At 44.8% G+C, this 26,947-nt stretch overlaps 1 protein-coding gene across 1 annotated transcript; it reads left to right on the top strand.

Moving 5' to 3' along the window:
- The first annotated feature begins 1,388 nt into the window (after positions 1 to 1,388).
- LOC137358249 (probable G-protein coupled receptor 139) lies at positions 1,389 to 10,634 on the top strand. Its single transcript, XM_068024144.1, has 2 exons — positions 1,389 to 1,647; positions 9,742 to 10,634. Exons 1-2 carry the CDS (start codon positions 1,404 to 1,406, stop codon positions 10,632 to 10,634), a joined length of 1,137 nt encoding a protein of 378 aa, XP_067880245.1. The 5' UTR covers positions 1,389 to 1,403.
- The last annotated feature ends 16,313 nt before the right edge of the window (positions 10,635 to 26,947 follow it).

Genomic DNA, 26,947 nt, shown 5'->3' with positions numbered 1-26,947 from the left:
CAGAGCTGGGCTGAGAGATGGCAAATGGAGTTTAATGCGGAAAAGTGTGAGGTGATTCACTTTGGAAGGAGTAACAGGAATGCAGAGTACTGGGCTAATGGGAAGATTCTTGGTAGTGTAGATGAACAGAGACATCTTGGTGTCCTTAAATCCCTGAAAGTTGCTACCCAGTTTAATAGGGCTGTTAAGAAGGCATATCGTGTGTTAGCTTTTATCAGTAGGGGGATCGAGTTTCGGAGCCACGAGGTCATGCTGCAGCTGTACAAAACTCTGGTGAGACCGCACCTGGAGTATTGCGTGCAGTTCTGGTCACCGCATTATAGGAAGGATGTGGGAGCTTTGGAAAAGGTGCAGAGGAGATTTACTAGGATGTTGCCTGGTATGGAGGGAAGGTCTTACGAGGAAAGGCTGAGGGACTTGAGGTTGTTTTCGTTGGAGAGAAGGAGGAGGAGATTTTACTTAATAGAGACATATAAGATAATGAGAGGGTTAGATAGGGTGGATAGTGAGAGTCTTTTTCCTCGGATGGTGATGGCAAACACGAGGGGACATAGCTTTAAGTTGAGGGGTGATAGATATAGGACAGATGTCAGAGGTAGTTTCTTTACTCAGAGAGTAGTAGGGGCGTGGAACGCCCTGCCTGCAACAGTCATAGACTCGCCAACTTTAAGGTCATTTAAGTGGTCATTGGATAGACATATGGATGAAAATGGAATAGTGTAGGTCAGATGATTTCACAGGTCGGCGCAACATCGAGGGCCGAAGGGCCTGTACTGCGCTGTCATGTTCTATGTTCTATGTTCTATGATCAGGGATGATTTAGAATTAACATATCCAGGCAGCTTGTCATTTACAAACTCATGTTTTGCTTTTTTTCCTTCAAGCCACAAAAAATTTGTCCCAGATTATAGAATCGAAACATCTCTCGAACGTTTCACCGACGTTCGAATGAATGACTTGTAAATTACAGGGTTACCCATTTGTCCTTTTTCAGACAGGATGTGACATTTGTAACCACCAGTACACTGTCACCATTGCCATATCAAAGTAGGATTGAACAATTCTGGCCAGTGCTTCTGATTTTTCAACATATCTTTCCACCAGCAACCCACAGACATCCCATCCTGATCGAGTAAAGCATATTCTTTATTGTTCTTCAAAAAGTGTTGGATCGAAATGGGTTAACTGAGCCTGTTTTCTTTCAGTGCTTGGAATTGGTGTTAGTCTCCATGGACTGTAGTTGTGAGGGTTTCCTCTGGAGGGTTTTCTTCTTCTATTAATAGTGCACGTCCTTCAAAATGCTAAGCTACTAACACCTAGTGTCAGCGGGAGTATCAGCCCCGGCACTAACAGGGATCTGCGGCTCCAGAGAGAAGGAGATGATCGATCAGAAACTGAGAACAATGGATTGGAATGTTACAACAATGGATCAGAATCTGAGAGCAATAGATTGGAATGTTACAAAAACGGGTCAGAATTTGAGAACAATTGATTGGGAGGTTGTAACAATGGGGAAGGGTTTATCTTCTTCGTTTCAGGCACTTATTGCAGATTATGATTGGATAACAGTAGCATGGCGAATTTATTGCGCTCTTTATGTGATTCAATACTTTTATTACCCAATACTCGCTATTCTTGGTGTTCCTGGTAAGTCTGGCTGTTCAGCGATTAATTCTGTAAACCGTGCATTCTAACAGCATTATTGTACTGCCATTTATTCTGCCCTCTTTGCTGTTGCTATTGTTGTTTGTGCTGGTTAGTCTCTGTACCCAGCTATTAACTCTACAAACTGATTTGATTTACTTTTGCTTATTTTTGCTGCTGCTGGTGTCTGTGGTATGTATGCTGTCACATGTGCAGACCAGGATTCAATGTAGTACTGCTTTTGATGTTTAAACATCGGTAAAATGGAAGCCATGATTTTCGTTCCCCATCACAACAAAGAACAAAGAACAAAGAAAATTACAGCACAGGAACAGGCCCTTCGGCCCTCCAAGCCTGAGCCGATCCAGATCCTCTACATAACCCTGTCGCCTATTTTCAAAGGGTCTGTATCTCTTTGCTTCCTGCCCATTCATGCATCTGTCCTGATACATCTGAAAATATGCTATCATGCCCGCGTCCACCACCTCCGCTGGCAACGCGTTCCAGACACCCACCACCCTCTGTGGAAAGAACTTTCCACGCATATCCCCCCTAAACTTTTCCCCTCTCACTTTGAATTCGTGACCCCTAGTAATTGAATCCCCCACTCTGGGAAAAAGCTTCTTGCTATCCACCCTGTCTATACCTCTCATGATTTTGTACACCTCAATCAGGTCCTCCCTCAACCTCCGTCTTTCTAATGACAATAATCAGAATCTACTCAACCTCTCTTCGGAGCCAGCACCCTCCATTCCAGGAAACATCCTGGTGAACCTCCTCTGCACCCTCTCCAAAGCATCCACATCCTTTTGGTAATGTGGCGACCAGAACTGCACGCCATATTCCAAATGTGGCCGAACCAAAGTATTATACAACTGTAACATGACCTGCCAACTCTTGTACTCAATACCGCGTCCGATGAAGGAAAATATGCCGTATGCCTTCTTGACCACTCTATTGACCTGCATTGCCACCTTCAGGGAACAATGGATCTGAACACTCAAATCTCTCTGTACATCAATTTTCCCCAGGACTTTTCCATTTATTGTATAGTTCACTCTTGAATTGGATCTTCCAAAATGCATCACCTCGCACGTGCCCTGATTGAACTCCATCTGCCATTTCTCTGCCCAACTCTCCAATCTATCCATATTCTGCTGTATTCTCTGACAGTCCCCTTCACTATCTGCTACTCCACCAATCTTAGTGTTGTCTGCAAACTTGCTAATCAGCCCACCTATACTTTCCTCCAAATCATTTATGTATATCACAAACATCAGTGGTCCCAGCACGGATCCCTGTGGAACACCACTGGTCACACGTCTCCATTTTGAGAAACTCCCTTCCACTTCTACTCTCTGTCTCCTGTTGCCCAGCCAGTTCTTTATCCATCTAGCTAGTACACCCTGGACCCCATGCGTCTTCACTTTCTCCATCAACCTACCATGGGGATCCTTATCAAAAGCCTTACTGAAGTCCATGTATATGACATCTACAGCCCTTCCCTCATCAATCAACTTTGTCACTTCCTCAAAGAATTCTATTAAGTTGGTAAGACATGACCTTCCCTGCACAAAACCATGTTGCCTATCACTGATAAGCCCATTTTCTTCCAAGTGGGAATAGATCCTATCCCTCAGTATCTTCTCCAGCAGCTTCCCTACCACTGACGTCAGGCTCACCGGTCTATAATTACCTGGATTATCCCAGCTACCCTTCTTAAACAAGGGGACAACATTAGCAATTCTCCAGTCCTCCGGGACCTCACCCATGTTTAAGGATGCTGCAAAGATATCTGTTAAGACCCCAGCTATTTCCTCTCTCGCTTCCCACAGTAACCTGGGATAGGTCCCATCCGGACCTGGGGACTTGTCCACCTTAATGCCTTTTAGAATATCCAACACTTCCTCCCTCCTTATGCCGACATGACCTAGAGTAATCAAACATCTATCCCTAACCTCAACATCCGTCATGTCCCTCTCCTCGGTGAATACCGATGCAAAGTACTCGTTTAGAATCTCACCCATTTTCTCTGACTCCACGCATAATTTTCCTCCTTTTTCCTTGAGTGGACCAATCCTTTCTCTGGTTACCCTCTTGCTCCTTATATATGAATAAAAGGCTTTGGGATTTTCCTTAACCCTGTTTGCTAAAGATATTTAATGACCACTTTTAGACCTCTTAATTCCTCGATTCAGATTGGTCCTACATTCCCCATATTCTTCCAAAGCTTCGTCTTTCTTCAGCCGCCTAGACCTTATGTATGCTTTCTTTTTCCTCTTAGCTAGTTTCAGAATTTCACCTGTCATCCATGGTTCCCTAATCTTGCCATGTCTGTCCCACATTTTCACAGGAACATTTCTCTCCTGCACGCTAATCAACCTCTCTTTAAAAGCCTCCCAATATCAAATGTAGATTTATCTTCAAACAGCTGCTCCCAATCTACATTCCCCAGCTCCTGCCGAATTTTGGTATAGTTGGCCTTCCCCCATTTAGCACTCTTCCTTTAGGACAAGTCACGTCTTTGTCCATGAGTATTCTAAAACTTATGGAATTGTGATCACTATTCCCAAATAGTCCCCTACTGAAACTTTAAACAAGACTCCCCCGAGATTAACAGTGAAATCTTGCAGAACTCCAGTCACTGGTGGGCTCTGGTGGTTGATATATGAGATGGTTGTGGTTGTTGGAGGTCAATCATCTGAGCTCCAGGACATCACTGCAGGAGTTCCTCAGGGTAGTGTCCTAGGCCCAAACATCTTCAGCTGCTTCATCAATGACCTTCCTTCAATCATGAGGTCAAAAGGTGGGATGTTCACTGAGGATTGAACAATGTTCTGCACCATTTGCAACTCCTCAGATACTGAAGCAGTCCATGCAGAAATGCAGCAAAACTTGGACAATCTGCAGGCTTGGGCTGATAAGTGGCAAGTAACATTCGCACCACACAATTGCCAGGCATTGACCATCTCCAACAAGACAGAATCCAACCAACTCCCCTTGACATTCAATGGCATTTTGATTGCTTAAGTCCCCACTATGAGCATCCTGGGAGTTACCATTGACCAGAAACTGAACTGGAGTAGCCATATAAATGCCATGGCGACAAGGGCAGGTCAGAGGCTAGGAATCCTGCGGCGAGTAACTCACCTCCTGACTCCCCAAAACCTGTCCACCATCTACAAGGCACAAGTCAGGAGTGTGATGGAATACTCTCCGCTTGCCTGGATGGGTGCAGCTCCAACAGCACTCAAGAAGCTCTACACCATCCAGGACAAAGCAGACCGCTTGATTGGCACCCCATCCACAAACATTCACCCCCTCCACCACAGACACACAGTGGCAGCAGTGTGTACCATCCACAAGATGCACTGCAGCAATGCACCAAGGCTCCTTAGACAGCACGTTCCAAATCCGCGGCCTCTACCACCTAGAAACTTGGGCAGCAGATGCATGGGAACACCATCACCTGCAAGTTCCCCTCCAAGTCACGCACAATCCTGACTTGGAACTATATCGCCGTTCATTCACTGTCGCTGGGTCAAAATCCTGGAACTCCCCTCCTAACAGCACTGTGGGTATACCTAACCCACATGGACTGGTTTTTTTCAGGTGTTTTTTCAGGTTTGCACTTGCTGCTGTTCAATATTCAGTGTATTCACACCTAATCTGTACTAATGCTTTGTCTTTCAACACACCATTAACATATTGTTTGCCTTTGCTCCGTGACCTTTTGTTCAGCTGTGATGCCTGGTCCAATGTGCACCTTCTCCTTTGTTATCTCTTGCCCCACCCCCACCTCACTTGCTTACAATCTGTGACTTTTCTAATATTTGTCAGTTCCGAAGAAGGGTCACTGACCCGAAACGTTAACTCTGCTTCTCTTTCCACAGATGCTGCCAGACCTGCTGAGTGACTCCAGCATTTCTTGTTTTTGTTCCACATGGACTGCAGCAGTTCATGAAGGCAGCTCACCACCACCATCTCAACGGCAATTAGGAATGGGCAATAATTGCTGACCTAGCCAGCAACATCCCCATCACATGAGTGAATAATAAATAAACACAAACATACATACAGACACACTCTGAGACACAAACAGATACACACAAACACAGAAGTACACACACTCAAGACACAGAAACTGAGGCACAGATGCACCAAGATATACAAACAAACACAGTCACAGTCTCAGAGACACACACACTATGAGATACAAACAAACAGATACACATAGGCACATAGAAAGACACAGAGACATGGACACACACTCAGTGACACATACTCACAGAGACTGAGACACATAAACACACAAGCACAGAGGCACTCAGAGACACCGAAACTGATAATAAATTACACTGATACACAAAGACACAGAAACACACAAACTCATATATACATACACACTGCGATAAAGCACACAGAAACACACCATGAGAGACAAGCAGGCAGGTATATATAACATATAAGTAAACAAACATGCACAGACACACACACACACACACACACACACACACACACACACACACACACACATACACACACTCACACATACACACACAAACAGACATAAACAAGCAGGAATACACTGACACATAGTGGAACACACACACACACACACACAAACACACACACTGAAACGCAAGGAGATACACAAAGACACGTAAAAATAAGCAGACATACTTGGAGACACACACACTGAGACACAATCAAACAGAAAAACACATACACAAGCACGTACAGGTCGAGGGTTTGGAAGGTGCTGTCTGAGGAGCCTTGGTGCGTTGCTGCAGTGCATCTTGCAGATGGTACACACTGCTGCCACTGTGCGTCGGTGGTGGAGGGAGGGAATGTTTGTGGATGGGGTGCCAATCAAGCAGGCTGCTTTGCCCTGGATGGTGTCCAGCTTCTTGGGTGTTGTTGGAGCTGCACCCATCCAGGCAAGTGGAGAGTATTCCATCACACACCTAACTTGTTCTTTGTAGATGGTGGACAGGCTTTGGGAAGTCACGTGGTGAGTTACTCGCTCAGGATTCCTAGCCTCTAACCTGCTCTTGTAGCCACGTTATTTATATGTCTGCCCCAGTTCAGTTTCTGGTCAATGGCCGCCCCTAGGATGTTGATAGTAGGGGGTTCAGCGATGGTAATGTGATTGAATGTCAAGGGGAGATGGTTAGATTCTCTCTTGTTGGAGATGGTTATTGCCTGGCACTTGTGTGGCGCGAATGTTACTTGCCACTTATCAGCACAAGCCTGGATATTGTCCAGGTCTTGCTGCATATCTACACAGAGTTCTTCAGTGTCTGAAGAGTCATGAATGGTGCTGAACATTGTGCAATCATCAGCGAACATCCCCACTTCTGACCTTATGATTGAAGTAAGGTCATTGGTGAAGCAGCTGAAGATGTTTGGGCCTAGGACACTACCCTGAGGAACTCCTGCAGTGATGTCCTGGAGCTCAGATGATTGACCTCCAACAACCACAACCATCCTCCTTTGCATTGGGTATGACTCCAGCCGGCGGAGGGTTTTCCCCCTAATTCCCACTGACCTCAGTTTTGCTAGAGCTCCTTGATGCCATACTCGGTCAAATGCTCCTTGATTTCAAGGGCAGTCACTCTAAGCTCACTTCTTGAGTTCAGCTCTTTTGTTCATGTTTGAATCAAGGCTGTGATGAGGTCAGGAGTTGAGTTGCCCTGGCAGAACCCTAACTGAGCTTCTGAGCAGGCCCATCGCCAACCCATCACAAAACAATGTTGCCTGGGGCAGGATCGGGCGATTGAGGCCCTAAAGTGGCCCATTCACGGTAGTTTAAGCGCTTCTTCCCACCGCTGCTGGAATCTAACCAGCAGCAGGGGTACTTATGCGATTTGAGGAGGACGCCTTGTATAATGGGGCGCCCTTTCAGTGGGCTTGGGCTCTCTCCTCTGTGGGCAATCTATGGCCCATGGAGTGCCCTGTCCAGGAAACAATGGAACTCCCAGGAATCCCTCCCCCCTGGGCTTCACGACCAATCTCCAATTGCCCTCATTGGGGCCGTCCAGATTGTCTCTGACGACATCCCTTCATCATAAAACCAAAAAGTGCTGGGAACACTCAGTAGGTCTGGCAGCATCTATGGAATGAGCAGCAAAGTTAATGTTTCAGGTTAGTGACTTTTCATCAGAACTGGCAAAGGTTCAATACTTTCAGAGCATACATAGAACCCTTTCTATTTTAGTATTACTTTGATTTTTTTTATTTCATTTTATTTTAGTTTGTTCCATCATTACAATTTTTTTTGCCATGTGCCTGCCCACTTTTTTCCCCTCATATTCTTTCATGTGGCTATGGCTTTCATTATTCTGCCATTGAACACCCTCTCTGTACTAACGCTTTGTCTTTCACCACACCATTAACACACTCTTTGTCTTTGCTTTTGCCCAATGACTTCCATGTTAGTTATTCTCTGTGACCCTTTGTGCGATCACTACCTTCTCATTTGTTCTCTTTTGCACCACCTCCACTCTATTTGCTTAAAACCTATCACATTAGGGCGCGACAGTGGCGCAGTGGTTAGCACCGCAGCCTCACAGCTCCAGCGACCCGGGTTCAATTCTGGGTGCTGCCTGTGTGTAGTTTGCAAATCAGCGCGGGTTTTCGCCTGGTGCTCCGGTTTCCTTCCACCGCCAAAAGACTTGATTAGTAAATTGGCCATTATAAATTGCCCCTAGTATAGGTAGGTGGTCGGGGAATGTAGGGACAGGTGCAGATGTGGTAGGAATATGGAATTAGTGGAGGATTAGTATAAATGGGTGGTTGATGGTCGGCACAGACTCGGTGCTGTATCTCTAAATAAATAAATAAACTATGGTGTCGTACTGGGGGGTGGTCTCCACTGCCTCAATGACCCTCATGAAAGGTCACAGACCTGAAACGTTCACTCTGCTTCTCTCCACACAGATGCTTCCTGAGCTGTTGAGTAATTCCAGGGCTTACTATTTTTTTAATCTTTATATTTGGCTTCCAATTGAGGGAGGAGTGAGGAGATAGTCCTTATTTCTTATTATTGTATATATTGTTTTCTAAACCCAATAATAACAATCAGTTCCCCACATTATTTTTCAAATTAAAACAAAATGCCGATTGCTTCGGACACTGGAAGGCTTGTAGTTTAAGAGAACATTTTTACTTTATTTTTCATTGTATGTAAGCATTTGGTGGTTTTAGCTGCATTGTTGCCATGCCAATCTGATATAAAACAGGCTGGTTGATGCCCATGAACCACCCCCCACCCCGCCCCCGCACTATAATAAAAATACTAAATTGCCCCCTCACTACCTCGATGGTGCCAGCTTTCCCTGGACGGGAAACTGAAGGCGTATCAGTGCCAGCCGCCACACGCAAGGTCACAGACAGTTGGCAAGTTCGCAGTGAAAGGAACATTCATTTATTCATATCCTTTATTGCAATATTTAAAGTTGGGACCCACCGCTGAGTGGGGTTTGGATCGGCCATGGAGCCTCACTGCCACCAAAAAGATTGAGAATAGCAATGCTGGCATTGAACTCATCAATATTTTGCCCAGTGTTTCAGCCCACTGACCCTTGGTCTGAAATGTGAGAGATGAAAGTTTGAACAGATTTAAAGGAGTTGGGGGCATTATGATCAGCATTGACCTTAACAATTTCACAATCAGACTTTTGACATTTAAACTCTCCTGGCTTCTACCATATCACAGATCTTCCTGTTTGTTCTTTCAGGTCTAATTATTTCACTGCATCACTGAATACAGCAACATATTTGTCATTCTCAATAAGTCCTTAAAGTAACTGGGGTGTGGGGCTCCAGCAATGCATATGGTCCCAGGCGTACCTGGGAGTGGAGCCTCTCCTGGAAGTACTCCATCCCTGGAACCAGGGCCATCACTGGAGTCCTGGACACAAGGTAAGTTTTGGGGGTCAGCGGGCCAGTCAGGGAGGCGGAGCCACTGCTGGTACTACACTGAGTCTGGGACCAGATGTATTGCTGGAGCCCCACACCCCAGTTAAGTTGAGTCCTTGTAACTTTGCTCCAAGCCTGATGTCTGACTTCCCTGTTTATTTCCCTTCCTCACAGCTAACTTGCTGACGATTGGGATCCTGTGTCGAAGAAAGTGTGGTCTCTCCAAATGTGTCACTCGCTACCTGGTGGCCATGGCAGTGGCGGATCTACTGGTCATTATCCTTGACCTGATATTGAGGCACATTCCCATTGTTTATCGGGCACAATTTCTGTTCCTATTGTCCGTCCCCATATGTAATATCCATGCTGTTCTACTTTACGCAGCCACAGACTGTTCTGTCTGGTTCACTGTCACTTTCACCTTTGATCGATTTGTGGCCATTTGTTGCCAGAAGCTGAAAAGTAAATATTGCACCGAGAAAACGGCGGTTGTGGTTCTGGGAACAGTGACTGTGCTGAGCTGTCTAAAGAACATCTTCTGGTTTTTTATGTTAATGACTCGCTATCAGCTGTTCAACCAATCCACGTTTTGTTACGTAACAATGGCTGGTCTGACCAAGTGGTTCTGGGGAGCAATAGAGTTCCTCAATCACAGTCTAACGGTGCTTGTTCCCTTTGTGGTGATTCTGTTGCTCAATGCAATGACCGTCAGGCACATTTTAGTGAGCAACAGAGGTCGCAGGAGACTCCGGGTTCAGAGCAATGGGGAGAATCACAGAGACCCAGAGATGGAGAGCCGAAGGAAATCCATCATTTTACTGTTAGTTATCTCTGCCAATTTCATCCTGTTATGGACAACGTTGATGGTGTATTGGCTGTGGAACCGGATGTTTTGGTTGGGGTATCGGTCTGTCCCTGGTGTTGTGCGGGAAGCGGGCTTTATGCTGCAGCTCCTGGGTTGCTGCACAAACACTGCGATTTATGCTGTTACCCAGACTCAGTTTCGGGAGCAGGTGAAGAATGTGCTGAAATATCCATTTATTCGAATTGTTAAATTAATTCAATGATGTGAGGGATTGAATCATTGACCCATCCCAACGCTCTTGGGGGCGGGATCTGTCGCTCTGGTGGCACAGCAGGGTCTGAGCCTGTCGCTATGGTGACGGGGGAGTTGGGCGAGGGCTAAATGGGGTTGAGGTCGGTCACTATGTTGACAGAGCGGGGGCGTTGCCTGTTGCTATTGTTTTGGAGTGGGAGCTGGTCCTGTATGGATGGTGACAGGGCGAGGCCAGACCTGATCACCATGGTCACGTGGAGTGGTGGTGAGGCCTGTTCCCTATTTTGACGTGAGAGTTGGGGCATACAGACATGCAAACATGCGGACATACGAATTCGGAGAAGGAGGAGGCGACTCCACCCTTCGAGCCTGCTCCATCATTCAATAGGTTCATGACTGAACTGATTACTCCACATTTCTGCCTAACCCCGATAATCTTCCACACCTGGGGCGGGGCCTAATTTACATGGGGAGGGGCTGACGGGACGGGGCCTGTTCCTCATGGTAATGGCCAGGAGTGGGAGGTGCAGGTCTGATCCACATGGTGATGGGCAGTGTGGACAAGGCCTGTCGCCTTGAAGCAAGGAGTTGGCTGTTCCAAAGGTGACGCTGCAATGACAGGTTGCAGTGCCTGACGTCCAGCGGCCCCGCTCACTGCTTCGCCGATTGGAAGATAGAGGGCTCGAGAGGAAAGCATCACCAGTGGCCCCGCTCTCCGGCGCTCTCTGTGGCAACCAGGGCAACAAGTACCGGAAGAGAAAAATGGTGTGAAGCTTCAGCCTGAATATTTCAAAATAATGTGTGACCCTGTTGAACCCTGTATGATCCTTAATAATCCTTTTCACACATTAAATGGTTTTAGATTATTTGTAATACATTATAACTCTTCCAAATCATCTATAATTATTTGGAACCCTTTATAGTTCTTAGCAATATTTTATAACCCTGTATAATGTTTTATAATCTTTCATAAACCTTCATAAAACTTCCTAATATTTCGAACATTTATAATAATCTATAAGTCTCTATAATTCTTCATAATGCTTAATAATCCTTTCTACTTCTTTATAATGGTTTCCAATTCATTATAATTATTTATGATACTTTATAACCCTCTATAATGCTTTGCAATTCTTTATAAACCTTCATGATCCTTAAAAACCTTCATAACACATTATAACCGGTTATAATACTTCCAAATCTTACAAGGCACGTTATATCTGGTTTCAATCTGTCTTTCCCTTTATGAGCCTTATAATCAGTTATTATCCTTTATAGTACTTTCAAATGAACAGTAAGACTTGATAATCCTTTTAACTGCTTTATAATACTTTCTAATCTCTTGTGAACTCACAGGACAACGTTCTTGCTTGCAGTGTGTCCTTGCTGAACTGCACTTGTGATGCTGCCTGCAGTGTCAGCATTTTGGTAGAGGTCACATAACCAGGAGGCACAGTAGTACAATATTGCATTTCCATCCCAAACAGTCCAGTTTTCATACAGAAATAACAACAGTGAATTGCACAAATTATTATTTACACTGTGAGTTGCCCACTTCACCCATTACGCACACAACCGCTCCAATGCATTAACAGATCCTTATTCCCGTGACACTATGCACATGCATCGCTCGCAGAGGGCTGAATTGTATATTCCTGCTGCCAAAACCGGCGGCGGGCAAAAACAGGCGGCGCATCGCTGAGCCGCCATGATCCTAATTCCGATGGTTCATTTAAATAGCTGAGATGGGTTGCCCCCACCCCACAGCCCGACAACGTGGAGGGGGCCGGCTGTCCATCCCTGGCAATGGTATCAGCAGCTTGTGTGCAGGAGCTGACGTTATTTTTAATGGGCTTTGAGCCCTGCTGTCGCATTTCAAGTTTTAAAGGTGCAGTTATTAAAACAAAAATGCATTTATTTTGCCCCTCTCTCAGCCCCAATAACCATAAACTTAATTTGTCAGTCACTCCTGTTAATACTTCTGGCTTCTGTCGTATGTTTGCTATTGGAAGCGTAGTTTGGCTGCAGCATGATATTAGTCTTTGTACCGGACTACTTTCCATGCCTTCAGTAGGTGTGTTTCTCCACTCAAGTATTGGCTGGTAAACATCTATGCCGGGTTTGCTCGCTTTCCTTATGATTCCTTTGGCGATTTTCATGGTTGCCTCAGCCTCTTCATTTGATGGGGGATAGTGAGGGGATGATATATGGTGTTGAATTTTCCAATCCTTTATGAAGCAGCGGAATTATTCACTCGTGAACTGAGAGCCATTGTCGTTCATCACAATGTCTGGAACGCCAGAGCAACTGAAGTCTGCTTTCAGGCAGTCAACAATCTCACCGACAGTCTTTGAAGTCAGCTGGTTTATCCTCCCAGTAGTCAGAATAGTTGTCAATGGTGACAATATATTCAGTACCTGTGGGAGTAAAGAGGCCTACTCCCATCTACACCCATAGTCCGTCTGGGATGTCATGTGTCATCAGCGGTTCTTTGGCTTGCTTAGCTTGGTACACGTTCCATGCACTGCACAGGCTGATGTGTTTCTTGTTTTCATTTCTCATGTTTGACCAGTAGAGCACTTCTATTGCCTTCCTCACACTTGACAAGATTCTTTGCTGGTTTGCATGGATGCGCTTTAGCGGCTCTCCTCTCAACTCCAGAGGAATAATGAATTTATTTCCTTTGTAAAAGATGCCATCTTAGCCTGTCAAGTCATATCTGTCTGCCCAATAAGCTGTTGTAACCACAGGAGTGTCTTTGATCCTTTCAGGCCATCTTTTCCTCACTACTTCTTTCAAAGCATGGACAGCTGCATCTTGTTGGGTTGTTCATTTGATTTGAGTAAGGAGCTTGTCAACCAGATTCAATGTCTCTGCTCTTACAGAGCATGTAACGCTGAAGCTTCACGTTGGATCTGGAAGATTTCACACTCTGTTGTAGCATCCTCTACTTTCTTCATTGGGAGTGCTGCTCTCGGCAGCATGTCAGTGATGTGCATTTGCTTCCCTTGCTTGTATTTCACGTCCAGATGATATCTCTGTAACCGAATAACATACTTTGAAGATGCTTTGGAGCAGATAGTAGTGGCTTAAGGAAAACACGTTGAAGTGGCTTGTGGTCAAAATCGACTGTTACTGTATCTCTTCAAAGTAGGTATTGATAACTTTTTCACAAGCAAAGACAATGGCCAAGCAGTGTTTCTCGATCTGAGCACAGCGTCGTTCCTTCTTCGTTTATGCCCTGGATGCAAATGCAACCAATTGTTCTGACAGCGTTAAGTTTGCCCCAAGTCCTATCTCGCTGGCATCAGAATGCAGGGTTAATTCATCACCTACATCATAGTATTTCAACAGTGGCATTCCCATCACTAGTTTCCTGATTTTAGTGAATGTTGCTTCTTGCCCTGTGACCCAATATGTGGGCAAAGATGTTGTGTTTGCCCTCACAGGAGAAGACTCAAGTTCCATACCATAAATCGACCTTAACCGAGGGACAAAAGAGGGTGAGGAAATTAAGGAAATTGATAGCTGCTGAGAAAAAGTATTGGAGAAACCTGGGGGACCAAAATCTGACAAGTCCCCAAGACCGGATGCCCTACACACTACAGTTCTAAAGAAATAGTAGATGTCTTGTCTATGGTTTTCCAGAATCCCTTAGACTCAGGACTGGATCCGTCATATTGGAAGTTGGCAAATGTTATAACGCGTGTTAAGAAAAGAAGTACAGAGAAAACAGGGAACCCCATGCCAGTTAGCCAAACATCAGTCATTGGGAAGATGCTGGAAACTATTCTTAAACAAATATTAACATTTAATTTGGAAAAACAAAGAATGTTGAGAACAAGTCAGCTTGCTTTTACTAACGGGAGATCCAGTTTGGCACATTTATTAGAATTTTTTGAGGATGTAAATAGTATGCCACAGGGCCGGGTCCACGATGGCCTGTCTGAGATGGGACTCCAGGTCGAGCATCCAATCTCGGCTTCCTGCCTATTGGTCGATCCCTTTGCATACTCCTGACAGAAGACACGGATGTGAATATAAAGAACAAAGAACAGTACAGCACAGGAACAGGCCATTCGGCCCTCCAAGCCTGCGCCGATCTTGATGCCTGCCTAAACTAACACCTTCTGCACTTCAGGGGCCCATATCCCTCTATTCCCTTCCGACTCATTTATTTGTCAAGGTGTCTCTTCAACGTCGCTATCGTATCTGCTTCTACCACCTCCCCCGGCAGCAAGTTCCAGGCACTCACCACCCTCTGTGTAAAGAAATTGCCTCGCACATCCCCTCTAAACATTGACCCTCGCACCTTAAACCTATGTCCCCTAGTAACTGACTCTTCCACCCTCGGAGAAAGCTTCTGACAATCCACTCTGTCCATGCCGCTCATAACTTTGTAAACCTCTATCATGTCGCCCCTCCATCTCTGTCGTTCCGGTGTAAACAATCCGAGTTTTTCCACCCTCTCCTCATAGCTAATGCCCTCCAGACCAGGCAACATCGTGGTAAACCTCCTCTTTACCCTCTCCATAGCCTCCACGTCCTTCTGGTAGTGTGGCGACCAGAATTTCACGCAATATTCCAAGTGTGGCCTAACTAAGGTTCTGTACAGCTGCAACATGGCTTGCCAATATTTATACTCTATGCCTCGACCGATGAAGGCAAGCATGCCGTATGCCTTCTTGACTACCTTATCCACCTGCGTTGCCACTTTCAGTGACCTGTGGACCTGTATGCCCAGATCTCTCTGCCTGTCAATACTCCTGAGGATTCTGCCATTTACTGTATACCTCCCACCTGCATTAGACCTTCCAAAGTGCATTACATCACATTTGTCCGGATTAAACTCCTTCTGCTATTTCTCCGCCCAAGACTCCACCGATCTATATCCTGTTGTATCCTCTGACAATCCTCATCATTATCCGCAACTCCACCAACCTTTGTGTTATCCGCAAACTTACTAATCACAGAAGCTACATTTTCCTGCAAATCATTTATATATACTACAAACAGCAAAGGTCCCAGCACTGATCCCTGCAGAACACCACTAGTCACATCCCTCCATTCAGAAAAGTACCCTAACACTACTAACCTCTGTCTTCTTTGACCAATTTCCTCCCTAATTTCCCCCCAACAGTGAACCCCTTATTCAGGGCCAGGGACACCTTCCTCTCGGTCTTGAGGAAAAACACTGCCTTCCCACACATTTTTGAGGGTGGAACAATGGGGATGGTAGCTGACAACCTCGGCCAGTGCCTTTACGCGTGTCATATTTGGGTGGGTGTCAATCTTCACCCTATGCTGTCTTGTTAAAAGCTTAAAAGGCGCTAGATTAACAGGAACGGCTGCAGCAGCTGCTGCAGCATAGGAAGGCCCCGCCACGGAGGGAACTGAGAAGCCTTGGAGTAGAAGAGTTACACCCACCATGTGTTGAGAGTGAGAGAGGAAAAGCAGTTATCAAATATAGCAATAACTTGATAGGATAAGCAGTCAGAGGCTGAGGCGAAGAGGCTGAGGGAGAGGAAGGCAAGGAGGAAATAGTATTTTACAGCTGCAAAATTACAGAGCAGTCTTAATGCCTGTCCTCTGGTTGGAGGGGGCTGATGTCTTCACCTGGAAGAGCTGAAGTTCCCCAGGCACACACTTTTCCAGATATCATGAAGCAACAATGAAGACTCTTCCCCTGGGCAGCTTCCACTGTCACACACCACAGGGTGGGGAAGGAGCTCCCGATTCGATGCTAACAACTCAGAAGCCCCATATTGAAACAGGCAAGAGCTGGATAATATCCAGGCTTAGGCTGATAAGTGGCAAGTAACATTCGCGCCATACAAGTGCCAGACAATGACCATCTCCAACAAGAAAGAATCCACTTGACATTAAATGGCATTACCATCGCCGTATCCCATACTATTAACACCGTAGGGGCTACCATTGACCAGAAACTGAACTGGAGTAGCCTTATAAATATACTGGCTGCAAGAGCAAGTCATAGGCTTGGAATGCTGTGGCGAGTAACTCACCTCCTCACTCCCCAAAGTTAGCCCAACATCTACAAGGCACAAGTCGGGATGTGAAAGAATACTCTACTCTTGCCTGGATGGGTGCCACTCCAACAACACTCAAGAAGCTCGACACGATCCAGGATAAAGGAGCCCACTTGATTGGCACCCCAGCCACAAACATTCACTTCCTCCACCACCGTCGCACAGGGGCAGCAGTGTGCACCATCTACAAAATGCACAGCAGCAACGCACCAATCCTCCTTAGTCAGCAACTTCCAATCCTGCGATCTCCACCAACTAGAAGGACAAGGGCAGCAAATGCATGGGAACATCACCACCTGCAAGTTCCCTTTCAAGTCACACACCATCCTGACTGGGACCCATATCGGCCACTCCTTCACTGTCGCAGGGTCAAAATGCTGGCGTTCCTTCTTAACAGCACTGTGGGTGTACCTAACTCACATGGACTGCAGCGTTAAAGAAGGCAGCTCACCACCACCTTGTCAAGGGTACATAGTGTTGGGCAATAAATGCTGGCCTACTAGCGACGCCCACATCCCATGAATGAATAAAAAAACAGCCCGACGTTGGTTATTCTTCCTTTTTCTCGTTCCCCCCTCCAACAATTAAATACGAAAGGACTGCAATGCTGAAACAAACTCATGGAAGAGCTTTCAGTTCCTTCATCTTCCTGTTCCTTTTCCTTGTTTACATAATAAGTGGAAAACATCTTCCTTTCAGTCTCGTTCTCTCTCCCCCTGCAGCAGTTGTACTTGCACAACCTCCAGTCTCCCGCCTCAGCACACTGTCCACAATCAGCAATCAGCCGAAAATCCTTGTGCACCCGGAAGTCAGTGGTCCAAATTGGGCAAGAGCCAACACCAGTGCTTTACCTGTCCTGGGAGCGTTTGATGGGGACAGTGCAGAGGGAGGTTTACTCTGTACCTAACCCGTGCTGTAGCTGCCCTGGGAGCATATTAAACGAAGCTGATTGCTATTCCCCAAGCGTGAATTTCTAGGCATTAAACTCTGAGACAGTGTTTGTGTTAGTCATTTCTGCTTTCATAAAATCCCTTCTGTTTCTGTCTGTCGCTTTGGTCCTTTTTCCATGAGTATTTCCTTCATTTTTCAGTGCTTATTTTTTCCATTTAATGAAGGGAGCAGTCACTACCAGTTGCCATCATGATCTCCCTTAACTGGCCCTTGCACTGACTCCATCCCACTCCCTGGCTGATATCTGGACTGAACCAGCCTGTTTACAACCTAGGCTTCCTATTCGGCTCTGAGCTCAGCTTCCAACGCCATCACCCAGACTTCCTCCCTCCGAATCTTTGTCCATCTCTGCCTCTGCCTCAGCTCCTCTGCTGCTAATTCTTTCATTCATTCCATTGTTAGCTCCACACTCGACTAATACAACCTACTTATCTTTTGCCTCCCAGCTTGTCCCCTCCATAATCTTCAGCTCATCTAAAACTCTGCTGCTCACGTCTTACATCACAGTAAGTCCTGTTCACCCTTCACCCCTGTTCCTGCTGACCTATATTGGCTTCTGGTCTGGTAATGCCTCATATTCAAAAGTCGTATTCTCGTGTTCAGGCCCAACTCATTAAACATTTTCCAGTAGCGAAACTGCATCTTAAAAATGGCAATTGTTAACATGTTTATGTTTATTATTTTGCCCTAAGAAACTTTAACCCCCAGGGTGGCAGTTTGTTTGCATACAAATGTCACAAAGGGGACAGAAGAGACAGGGGAGGAGGTAGAAATCTGCTTGGACTGTAATGCAAAACACTATCACCTCTACATTCCCATTTTCCAAGTTACACACTATCTAGATATGGAAATAGATCACCATTCCTGCATCGTCACTGGGTCAAAAGTCTGAGATCCTTTCTGTATAGTATTGTGGTAGCATCTTCACCACACGACTGCAGTGGTTCACGATGAAGACCCAACATTTCATCATGGTAACCAGGGATGGACAAGTAATGCCAGTCTTGTCAGTGTCACTCATATCCTGAGAACAAATATACATGAAATAAAATATAAATAAAATCAATAACTTTGCATTTGACTGATTGAAACCAGGCTTGGCCTGTGATCAGAGCAGGACATCATATTCTGATAAACATATTGTCAACTTAATTGGCCTCAACGGCCCTTTGTGTGTGCTATTCTGCTGTTATCAGGGTGCAAGTAACAATGAGCCACTGGCTCAAAAACTGCTGGACACCAATTGTACACATCAGATAATTAATCAATGGCTTGTTTCACCACAGAATCGGAGATGTGGTAGGGAGTATGGGATTAATGTAGGATTAGTATAAATGGGTGGTTTGTGGTCGGCACAGACTCGGTGGGCCGAAGGACCTCTTTCAGTCCTGTATCTGTCTATGAATTATGCAGCATGGAAGCAATTCGTTTAGTCTCGCGTGCCAGTATCATTTTTAAAAGAGCTCTATATTTTGTCCCTCTTGCCTATTCTTTTCCCATATGTCTGCCAATCACCTCTCCACCTCCGCCAGTATTAATCCAGTTCCCTTTTGAAACTTACCAGTGAATTGATTCCATCAGGTTTCAGACAGTGCATTCTAAATTTTAATAACTCGCTGTCTATGAACACGGCTATTAAAGGTCCCCTTTAAAGCATTTGATCTAAGGAGAACAATTCCAGCTTCTTCAATCTTCCACATAACTGAAATCACCCAGCCATATCATCATTCCAGTAAATTTCCCCTGCACCCTCTCCAAGGCTTTGACATCCTTTCGAATATGTAATGTCCAGAATAAGTCACAACTGTTCAGCTGAAAACTAATCAATGCTTCATCAAGTTGTCGCATAGCTTCCTTGCTTTTTCATTCACTGCCTCTATATATAATGCCAAAGACTCGAGATGCATTTTAACAAGCTTAACATCATGTCGTCCCACATTCAAAGACTTGTGTGCATGTGCCTAATCTGTGCCTGCACCTCCGTAAACAAAGAACAAAAGAACAAAGAAAATTACAGCACAGGAACAGGCCCTGCGGCCCTCCAAGCCTACGCCGATCCAAATCCTCTAACTGAACCTGTCGCCTATTTTCTAAGGGTCTGTATCTCTTTACTTCCTGCCCATTCATGTATCTGTCTAGATACATCTTAAAAGACTCTATCGTGCCCGCGTCTACCACCTCCGCTGGCAATGTGTTCCATGCACCCACCACCCTCTGCATAAAGAACTTTCCACGCATATCCCCCCTAAACTTTTCCCCTTTCACTTTGAACTCGTGTCCCCTTGTAACTGAATCCCCCACTCTGGGAAAAAGCTTCTTGCTATCCAACCTGTCTATACCTCTCATGATTTTGTACACCTCAATCAGGTCCCCCCTCAACCTCCGTCTTTCTAATGAAAATCATCCTAATCTACTCAACCTCTCTTCATAGCCAGCGCCCTCCATACCAGGCAACATCCTGGTGAACCTCCACTGCACCCTCTCCAAAGCATCCACATCCTTTTGGCAATGTGGTGACCAGAACTGCACGCAGTATTCCAAATGTGGCCGAAACAAAGTCCTGTACAACTGGAACATGACCTGCCAACTCTTGTACTCAATACCCCGTCCGATGAAGGAAAGCATGCCGTATGCCTTCTTGACCACTCTATTGACCTGCGTTGCCACCTTCAGGGAACAATGGACCTGAACACCCAAATCTCTCTGCGCATCAATTTTCCCCAGGACTTTTCCATTTACTGTATAGTTCACTCTTGAATTGGATCTTCCAAAATGCATCACCTCGCATTTGCCCTGATTGAACTCCATCTGCCATTTCTCTGCCCAACTCTCCAGTCTAACTATATTCTGCTGTATTCTCTGACAGTCCCCTTCACTATCTGCTACTCCACCAATCTTAGTGTCGTCTGCAAACTTGCTAATCAGACCACCTATACTTTCCTCCAAATCATTTATGTATATCACAAACAACAGTGGTCCCAGCACGGATCCCTGTGGAACACCACTGGTCACACGTCTCCATTTTGAGAAACTCCCTTCCACTGCTACTCTCTGTCTCCTGTTGCCCAGCCAGTTCTTCATCCATCTAGCGAGTACACCTTGGACCCCATGCGCCTTCACTTTCTCCATCAGCCTACCATGGGGAACCTTATCAAACGCCTTACTGAAGTCCATGTATACGACATCTACAGCTCTTCCTTCATCAATCAACTTTGTCACTTCCTCAAAGAATTCTATTAAGTTGGTAAGACATGACCTTCCCTGCACAAAACCATGTTGCCTATCACTGATAAGCCCATTTTCTTCCAGATGGAAATAGATCCTATCCCTCAGTATCTTCTCCAGCAGCTTCCCTACCACTGATGTCAGGCTCACCGGTCTATAATTACCTGGATTATCCCTGCTATCCTTCTTAAACAAGGGGACAACATTAGCAATTCACCAGTCCTCCGGGACCTCCCCCGTGTTTAAGGATGTTGCAAAGATATCTGTTAAGGCCCCAACTATTTCCTCTCTCGCTTCCCTCAGTAACCTGGGATAGATCCCATCCGGATCTGGGGACTTGTTCACCTTAATGCCTTTTAGAATACCCAACACTTCCTCCCTCCTTATGCCAACTTGACCTAGAGTAATCAAACATCTGTCCCTAACCTCAACATCCGTCATGTCCCTCTCCTCGGTGAATACCGATGCAAAGTACTCATTTAGAATCTCACCCATTTTCTCTGACTCCACGCATAACTTTCCTCCTTTGTCCTGGAGTGGGCCAATCCTTTCTCTAGTTACCCTCTTGCTCCTTATATATGAATAAAAGGCTTTGGGATTTTCCTTAACCCTGTTTGCTAAAGATATTTCATGACCCCTTTTAGCCCTCTTAATTCCTCGTTTCAGATTGCGCCTACAATCCCGGTATTCTTTCAAAGCTTCGTCTTTCTTCAGCCACCTAGACCTTATGTATGCTTCCTTTTTCCTCTTAGCTGGTCTCACAATTTCACCTGTCATCCATGGTTCCCTAATCTTGCCATTTCTATCCCTCATTTTCACAGGAACATGTCTCTCCTGCACGCTAATCAACCTCTCTTTAAAAGACTCCCACATATCAAATGTGGATTTACCTTCAAAGAGCTGCTCCTAATCTACATTCCCCAGCTCCTGCCGAATTTTGGTATATTTGGCTTTCCCCCAATTTAGCATTCTTCCTTTAGGACCACTCTCGTCTTTATCCATGAGTATTCTAAAACTTACGGAATTCTGATCACTGTTCCCTAAGTAGTCCCCTACTGAAACGACAACCACCTGGCCCGGCTCATTCCCCAACACAGGTCCAGTATGCCCCCTTCCCGAGTTGGACTATTTACATACTGCTCTGGAAAACCCTGCGGATGCTTCTTGCAAATTCTGCTCCATCTGGACCTCTAACACGAAGTGAATCCCAGTCAATGTTAGGAAAATTAAAATCTCCTATCACCACCACCCTGTTGCTCCTACAGCTTTCCATAATCTGTTCACATATTTGTACCTCTATCTCACGCTCGCTGTTGGGAGGCCTGTAGTACAGCCCCAACATTGTTACCGCACCCTTCCTATTTCTGAGTTCTGCCCATATTGCCTCACAGCTCGAGTCCTCCATAGTGCATTCCTTCAGCACAGCTGTGATATCCTCTTTGAACAGTAATGCAACTCCTCCACCCCTTTTTCCTCCCTCTCTATCCCTCCTGAAGCATCGGTATCCTGGGATATTTAGTTGCCAATCATGCCCTTCCCTTAACCAAGTCTCAGTAATAGCAATAACATCATACTCCCAGGTACTAATCCATTGTATCATTTAATTTATATTGCCTCTCCTCATTCTTCCTCCCAAATCTATCCTTCACACTTATTTGCATTAAAACGCATTGTGTGCTGCTTTATTTCACCAATGTGCCTATGTCCTTCTGACGCTTTCTACTATTCTCATCACTGTTCACATTTCCCAGACAAATGTCATCTGCAAATATTGAAATTATGTCATTTATGTATAAGTCTGTGTCATTAACATGTGACAAAAATGAGCAGTGTCTTAATACCAATCCGTGGGGAAAACCACTGTATACTCCCATTCAGTCTCAACAACAACTGTTCACAACATCTCGCTGCTTTCTGTTTCTTAGTCAATGTCATGTCCACACTATCACTGCCTCTTTAATCCATGGAGCACAGTTTTCCTAACAAGTCCATTAAATGGCAGTTGATCATGCAATTTGGATATCCATATAAATATCATCAACCGCACTGCCCTCCTCAACCATCTTCATCATTTGATTAAGTTGCTCAAGGATGATTTAGAATTCACATATCCAGGCATCTTGTTATTACAAACTCATGTCTTGCTTTTTTTTCCCCAAGCCACAAATAATTTGTCCCAGATTATAGAATCGAAACGGCTCCCCAACGTTTCACCGATTTTAGAATGAATGACCTGTCATTGCAGGGTTACCCAGTTCTCCTTTTTCAAACAGGGTGTAACATTTGTAACCCCAGTCCTCTGTCACCATTCCCATATATAAGAGGATTCAACAATTCTGGCCACTACCTCTGATTTATTCACATAATTTTCCACCAGCAACCCACATACATCCCATCCTGATTGGGTAAAGCTTATCCTTTATTGTCGTTCAAAAATGTTGGATTGAAAGGGGTTAACTGAACCTGTTTTTTTTAGTGCTTGGAATTGACGTTAGTCTTCATTGACCGTAGCTGTGAGGGTTTTCTTTGGAGGGTTTCCCTCTTCCATTAATAGTGCACTCCTTTTAATGTGTTAAGCTATTAATATAGTGTCAGCGGGAGCTTCAGCCACGGCACTAACAGGGATCAGCGGCGCCAGAGAGGAGATCATCGATCAGAAACTGAGAACAATGGATTGGAATGTTGCAAAAGTGTGTCAGAATTTCAGAACAATTGATTGCGATGTTATAACATTGGGAAGGGGTTTACGCGTTGTTTGAGGAGCTTACCGCAGATTATGATTGGATAAAAGTAGCATGGTGAATTCATTGTGCCTTTTATAAGATTCAATACATTTACTATCCCATCCTCGTTACTTTTGGTGTCCCTGGTAAGTCTGTTCAGCTATTAATTCTGTAAGCTGTGCATTTTAACAGCATTGTTGTATTTCTACATTTGTCATTTATTCTGCCCTCTTTGCTGTTGCTGTTTATCCAGATAAAACTCTATATCAGCTATTAACTATAGAAATGCTCTGTCCTTTTAATTTACTGTTGCTTCTTTGCTGCTGGTGGTGTCTGTGGTCTGTCTCTTTGTACAGCTATCACATGTGTAAACCACAATTCAATGTATTACTGCTCTTATTTTTTTAAATATCGATCAAATGGAAGCCATGATTTCATTCCCCATCACAAACTCTTTTCTGTACCCACCAACTCGCTCACCCCCACCAATATCTGAGACTGAACCACACTGTTCACTACCTCACTGTTCTTATTGACCCTGAGTTGATGTCCAATATCATATCCTGCCCAGCACCAATCCTGTCTACTATCGCCTCGAAAATATCATTCTGTGCCTTAGTCTATCTGCTGCTTAATACACCATTCATGTGTCTATCAAATCCAGCCTTGACTCTCCCAATGCAACCCTGACAAGACCCATAGTTAAAAATCATCAGATAACACAGCCCATCAAAAGAATTGCTGCCCATATCCTAATTCACAACACATTCCGTTCAGCCATCACCTTCGTGCTCAGTGACATTCATTATTCCCTGGTCTGGTAGCATCACAATAGCAATATTTGTAATCTTGTGTTCATATCCTTCTATAAGTCATTCCTCTAATTCGTCCCATTTCCCTGTCCGTTGTCCATGTCCCTGCAAATTACTTCCCTTACAGCATTTAACTAACTGACTGTTAAATGTGATATTTTCCCCTCTGTGTCACTCCCTGGCGGGAATTCTGGGCTCCGTAGTGCGACTGGTGCCCAGGCTATGAAGCCTCAAAATGTTAAACTGGCGGGGGTGCATTGCTGGCCACTTGCAGCATCTCCACATTGTGTTTCATGGTGGGCAGGGTGTTCCAACAGCTTTCACACAGGTCTTTGAAACTTGGTCTTTGTATGCCCACTGAATGCCTGTGTTAGTCACTCGCAGCAGTACATGAATTCAGCAGCCCCGTTACGACTGCTCAGGAAAAAGCCCCAAATCAAAATAGAGGATTCGGATCGTGGTGGGAGCAACACACTGTCAATTCAGTCCCGTCGCTCCACAGGTCACATCACATTTCTTTAAGTTTTCCAAATAGGGGGAAAAACACATTGAACAATCTGGTATACCCGAAGCAAATGGATCACACCAGGTATCTTTAGTTATCAACAAACTAACTATTTGCATAAAAAACCCTAAAATCCTAAACGCTACGAAGATAAACCAATATCTAAAGACCTTATAACTTCTTGTTCAAATATCCATCTCCTGCATTTGCATATATTTGCATATATTCAAAATTCACAGTGGTGCGGCTTTTAAAAGAATGTATATTTTAAAAGTAGTTTTTTTTAGTCATGAATAAAACAAATAAACATGTCTTCATAAATTATGATCCTGTCGAATGGTCTTCCAATACAACACAGTCAAAGTTTCCTTGCAGTCCTCCAAGATCCATGGGAAAAATGTTCTGCAAAGATAAGGGTTCAACAGTTCGGCTGTTGTAGCATTAAACTCTACATGTTTTCCAGCGATGGACACAGCAGATATCAATAATTTGTTTGAAAGAAATAGATGTTTTCTTATATTTTATGGAATGTATTAAGTTTGAAATTTTTTGGAATTGTGGTAGAGAAATAACACAGCTCCAAAATTATACAGTGTTATGCCGGGACATTGAGTACATTTAAGGAGGAGACAGGCAGATTTTTAATGGAACCACCTCCAGCTCCCACAACTATCCCTATCTATGTAACCTCCTGCAGCCCCTGGGATCATCCACATCCGTGCAACCTCCTGCCGCTCCAACAACCTCGATATCTCTGGAACCTCCTCCATATCCTGCAACTCTCCCTATCGATATAGCACACTCCACACAACTATCCATATTTCTGCAACCTCCTCTCTCTCCTGCAATCCTCCTAATCTATTTGACCACCTGCAGCTTCTACAACCCTCCATAGCTCTGTACCCACCTCCAGCGCCTAAACATATCTCTAACCAAGTAACCCCCTGCAGCCTCTTCAACCATCCATATCTCTGTAACCTCCTCAAGCTCCTATAACTCTCCATATCTATGTAACCCACTGCAACCCCTGCAGCACTCCATAACTCACAACCCTCTCCAGCTCCTTCAACCCCCCACTAATCCTTCTGACCTCCTGCAACTCCTACAACCCTCCAGAAACCTGTAACATCCTTCAGACCCTATAACACTCCCTATCTCTGTAACGTCCTCCAGCCCATACAACACTCTATATCTCTCTAACCTCCTAGAGCCCCTATAATCCCCCAGACATATGGAAGCTCCCGAAGCCCCTACAACCCTACCTATCTATATAACCATCCTGCAGCCCCACAAAATTCATATCTCTGCAAACACCTATGGCTCCTACAGCCCTTTCTATCGATGTAATTCCCCGCAGTCCCTACAACTCTCACTGTCTATGCAACCTCCTGCAGCCCCTACAAACCTCAATATCATCCAACCTCCTCCATTTTCTACAGTGCTCCTAATCTGTGGTGCATCCTGCAGTTTATACTATCCTCCATATCTCTGTCACCTCCTCCAGCCCGTGCAACACTCCATATGTATGTAACTACCTCCAGCTCCTTCAACCCTCCCTATCGAGATAAACCCCCTGCAGCCCCTACAGTCATCCATATCACTGTAACCTCCTCCTGCCTCTATAACCCTTTATATATTGTTACGACAGATGGTTCCAGTCAAAGTCCCCCCTGTCAAAATATATGATTCTGATTGTGTTGGGAGCGACGCACTGTAAATTTAATCCCGTCCCCCACAGATCACATAACATATAATTTTAATGTTTCCAAATTAAATAAAGATCCTGCCAAATTGTACAGTCTATTCACCCCCTAATGAAGCTAACCAAACCAGGTGTCTTTAAATCAACAAATTAATAGTTTAATCAAAAAAACTGTATTCCTAAACACGACGAAGACACAAAAAGCATTTAAAATAGAAAAGATAGAATCCTTGCAAATTTGAAGTCCATTGTTGCTTGAAGTCTGCACAGCCGTTGAATGGGGACAAAATAGGTTTTTCAACAGTAGAACAGTCCGTCGTCCAGTTCCAGTAGTGAGTGATGTTTTCCTTCTCCA

The sequence above is a fragment of the Heterodontus francisci genome, chromosome 49 (genome assembly GCF_036365525.1).
Source record: "Heterodontus francisci isolate sHetFra1 chromosome 49, sHetFra1.hap1, whole genome shotgun sequence".
Classification (NCBI taxonomy): Eukaryota; Metazoa; Chordata; class Chondrichthyes; order Heterodontiformes; family Heterodontidae; genus Heterodontus; species Heterodontus francisci.
The sequence above is the reverse complement of the archived record's forward strand: the minus strand, read 5'-3'. Positions and strand labels throughout refer to the sequence as shown.

Coding starts and splice junctions, on each gene's coding strand:
- LOC137358249 (XM_068024144.1), top strand. CDS start 1,404: ATGGATTGGAATGTTACAACAATGGATCAGAATCTGAGAGCAATAGAT. Junction 1,648..9,741: donor CGCTATTCTTGGTGTTCCTG/GTAAGTCTGGCT, acceptor CCTTCCTCACAG/CTAACTTGCTGACGATTGGG.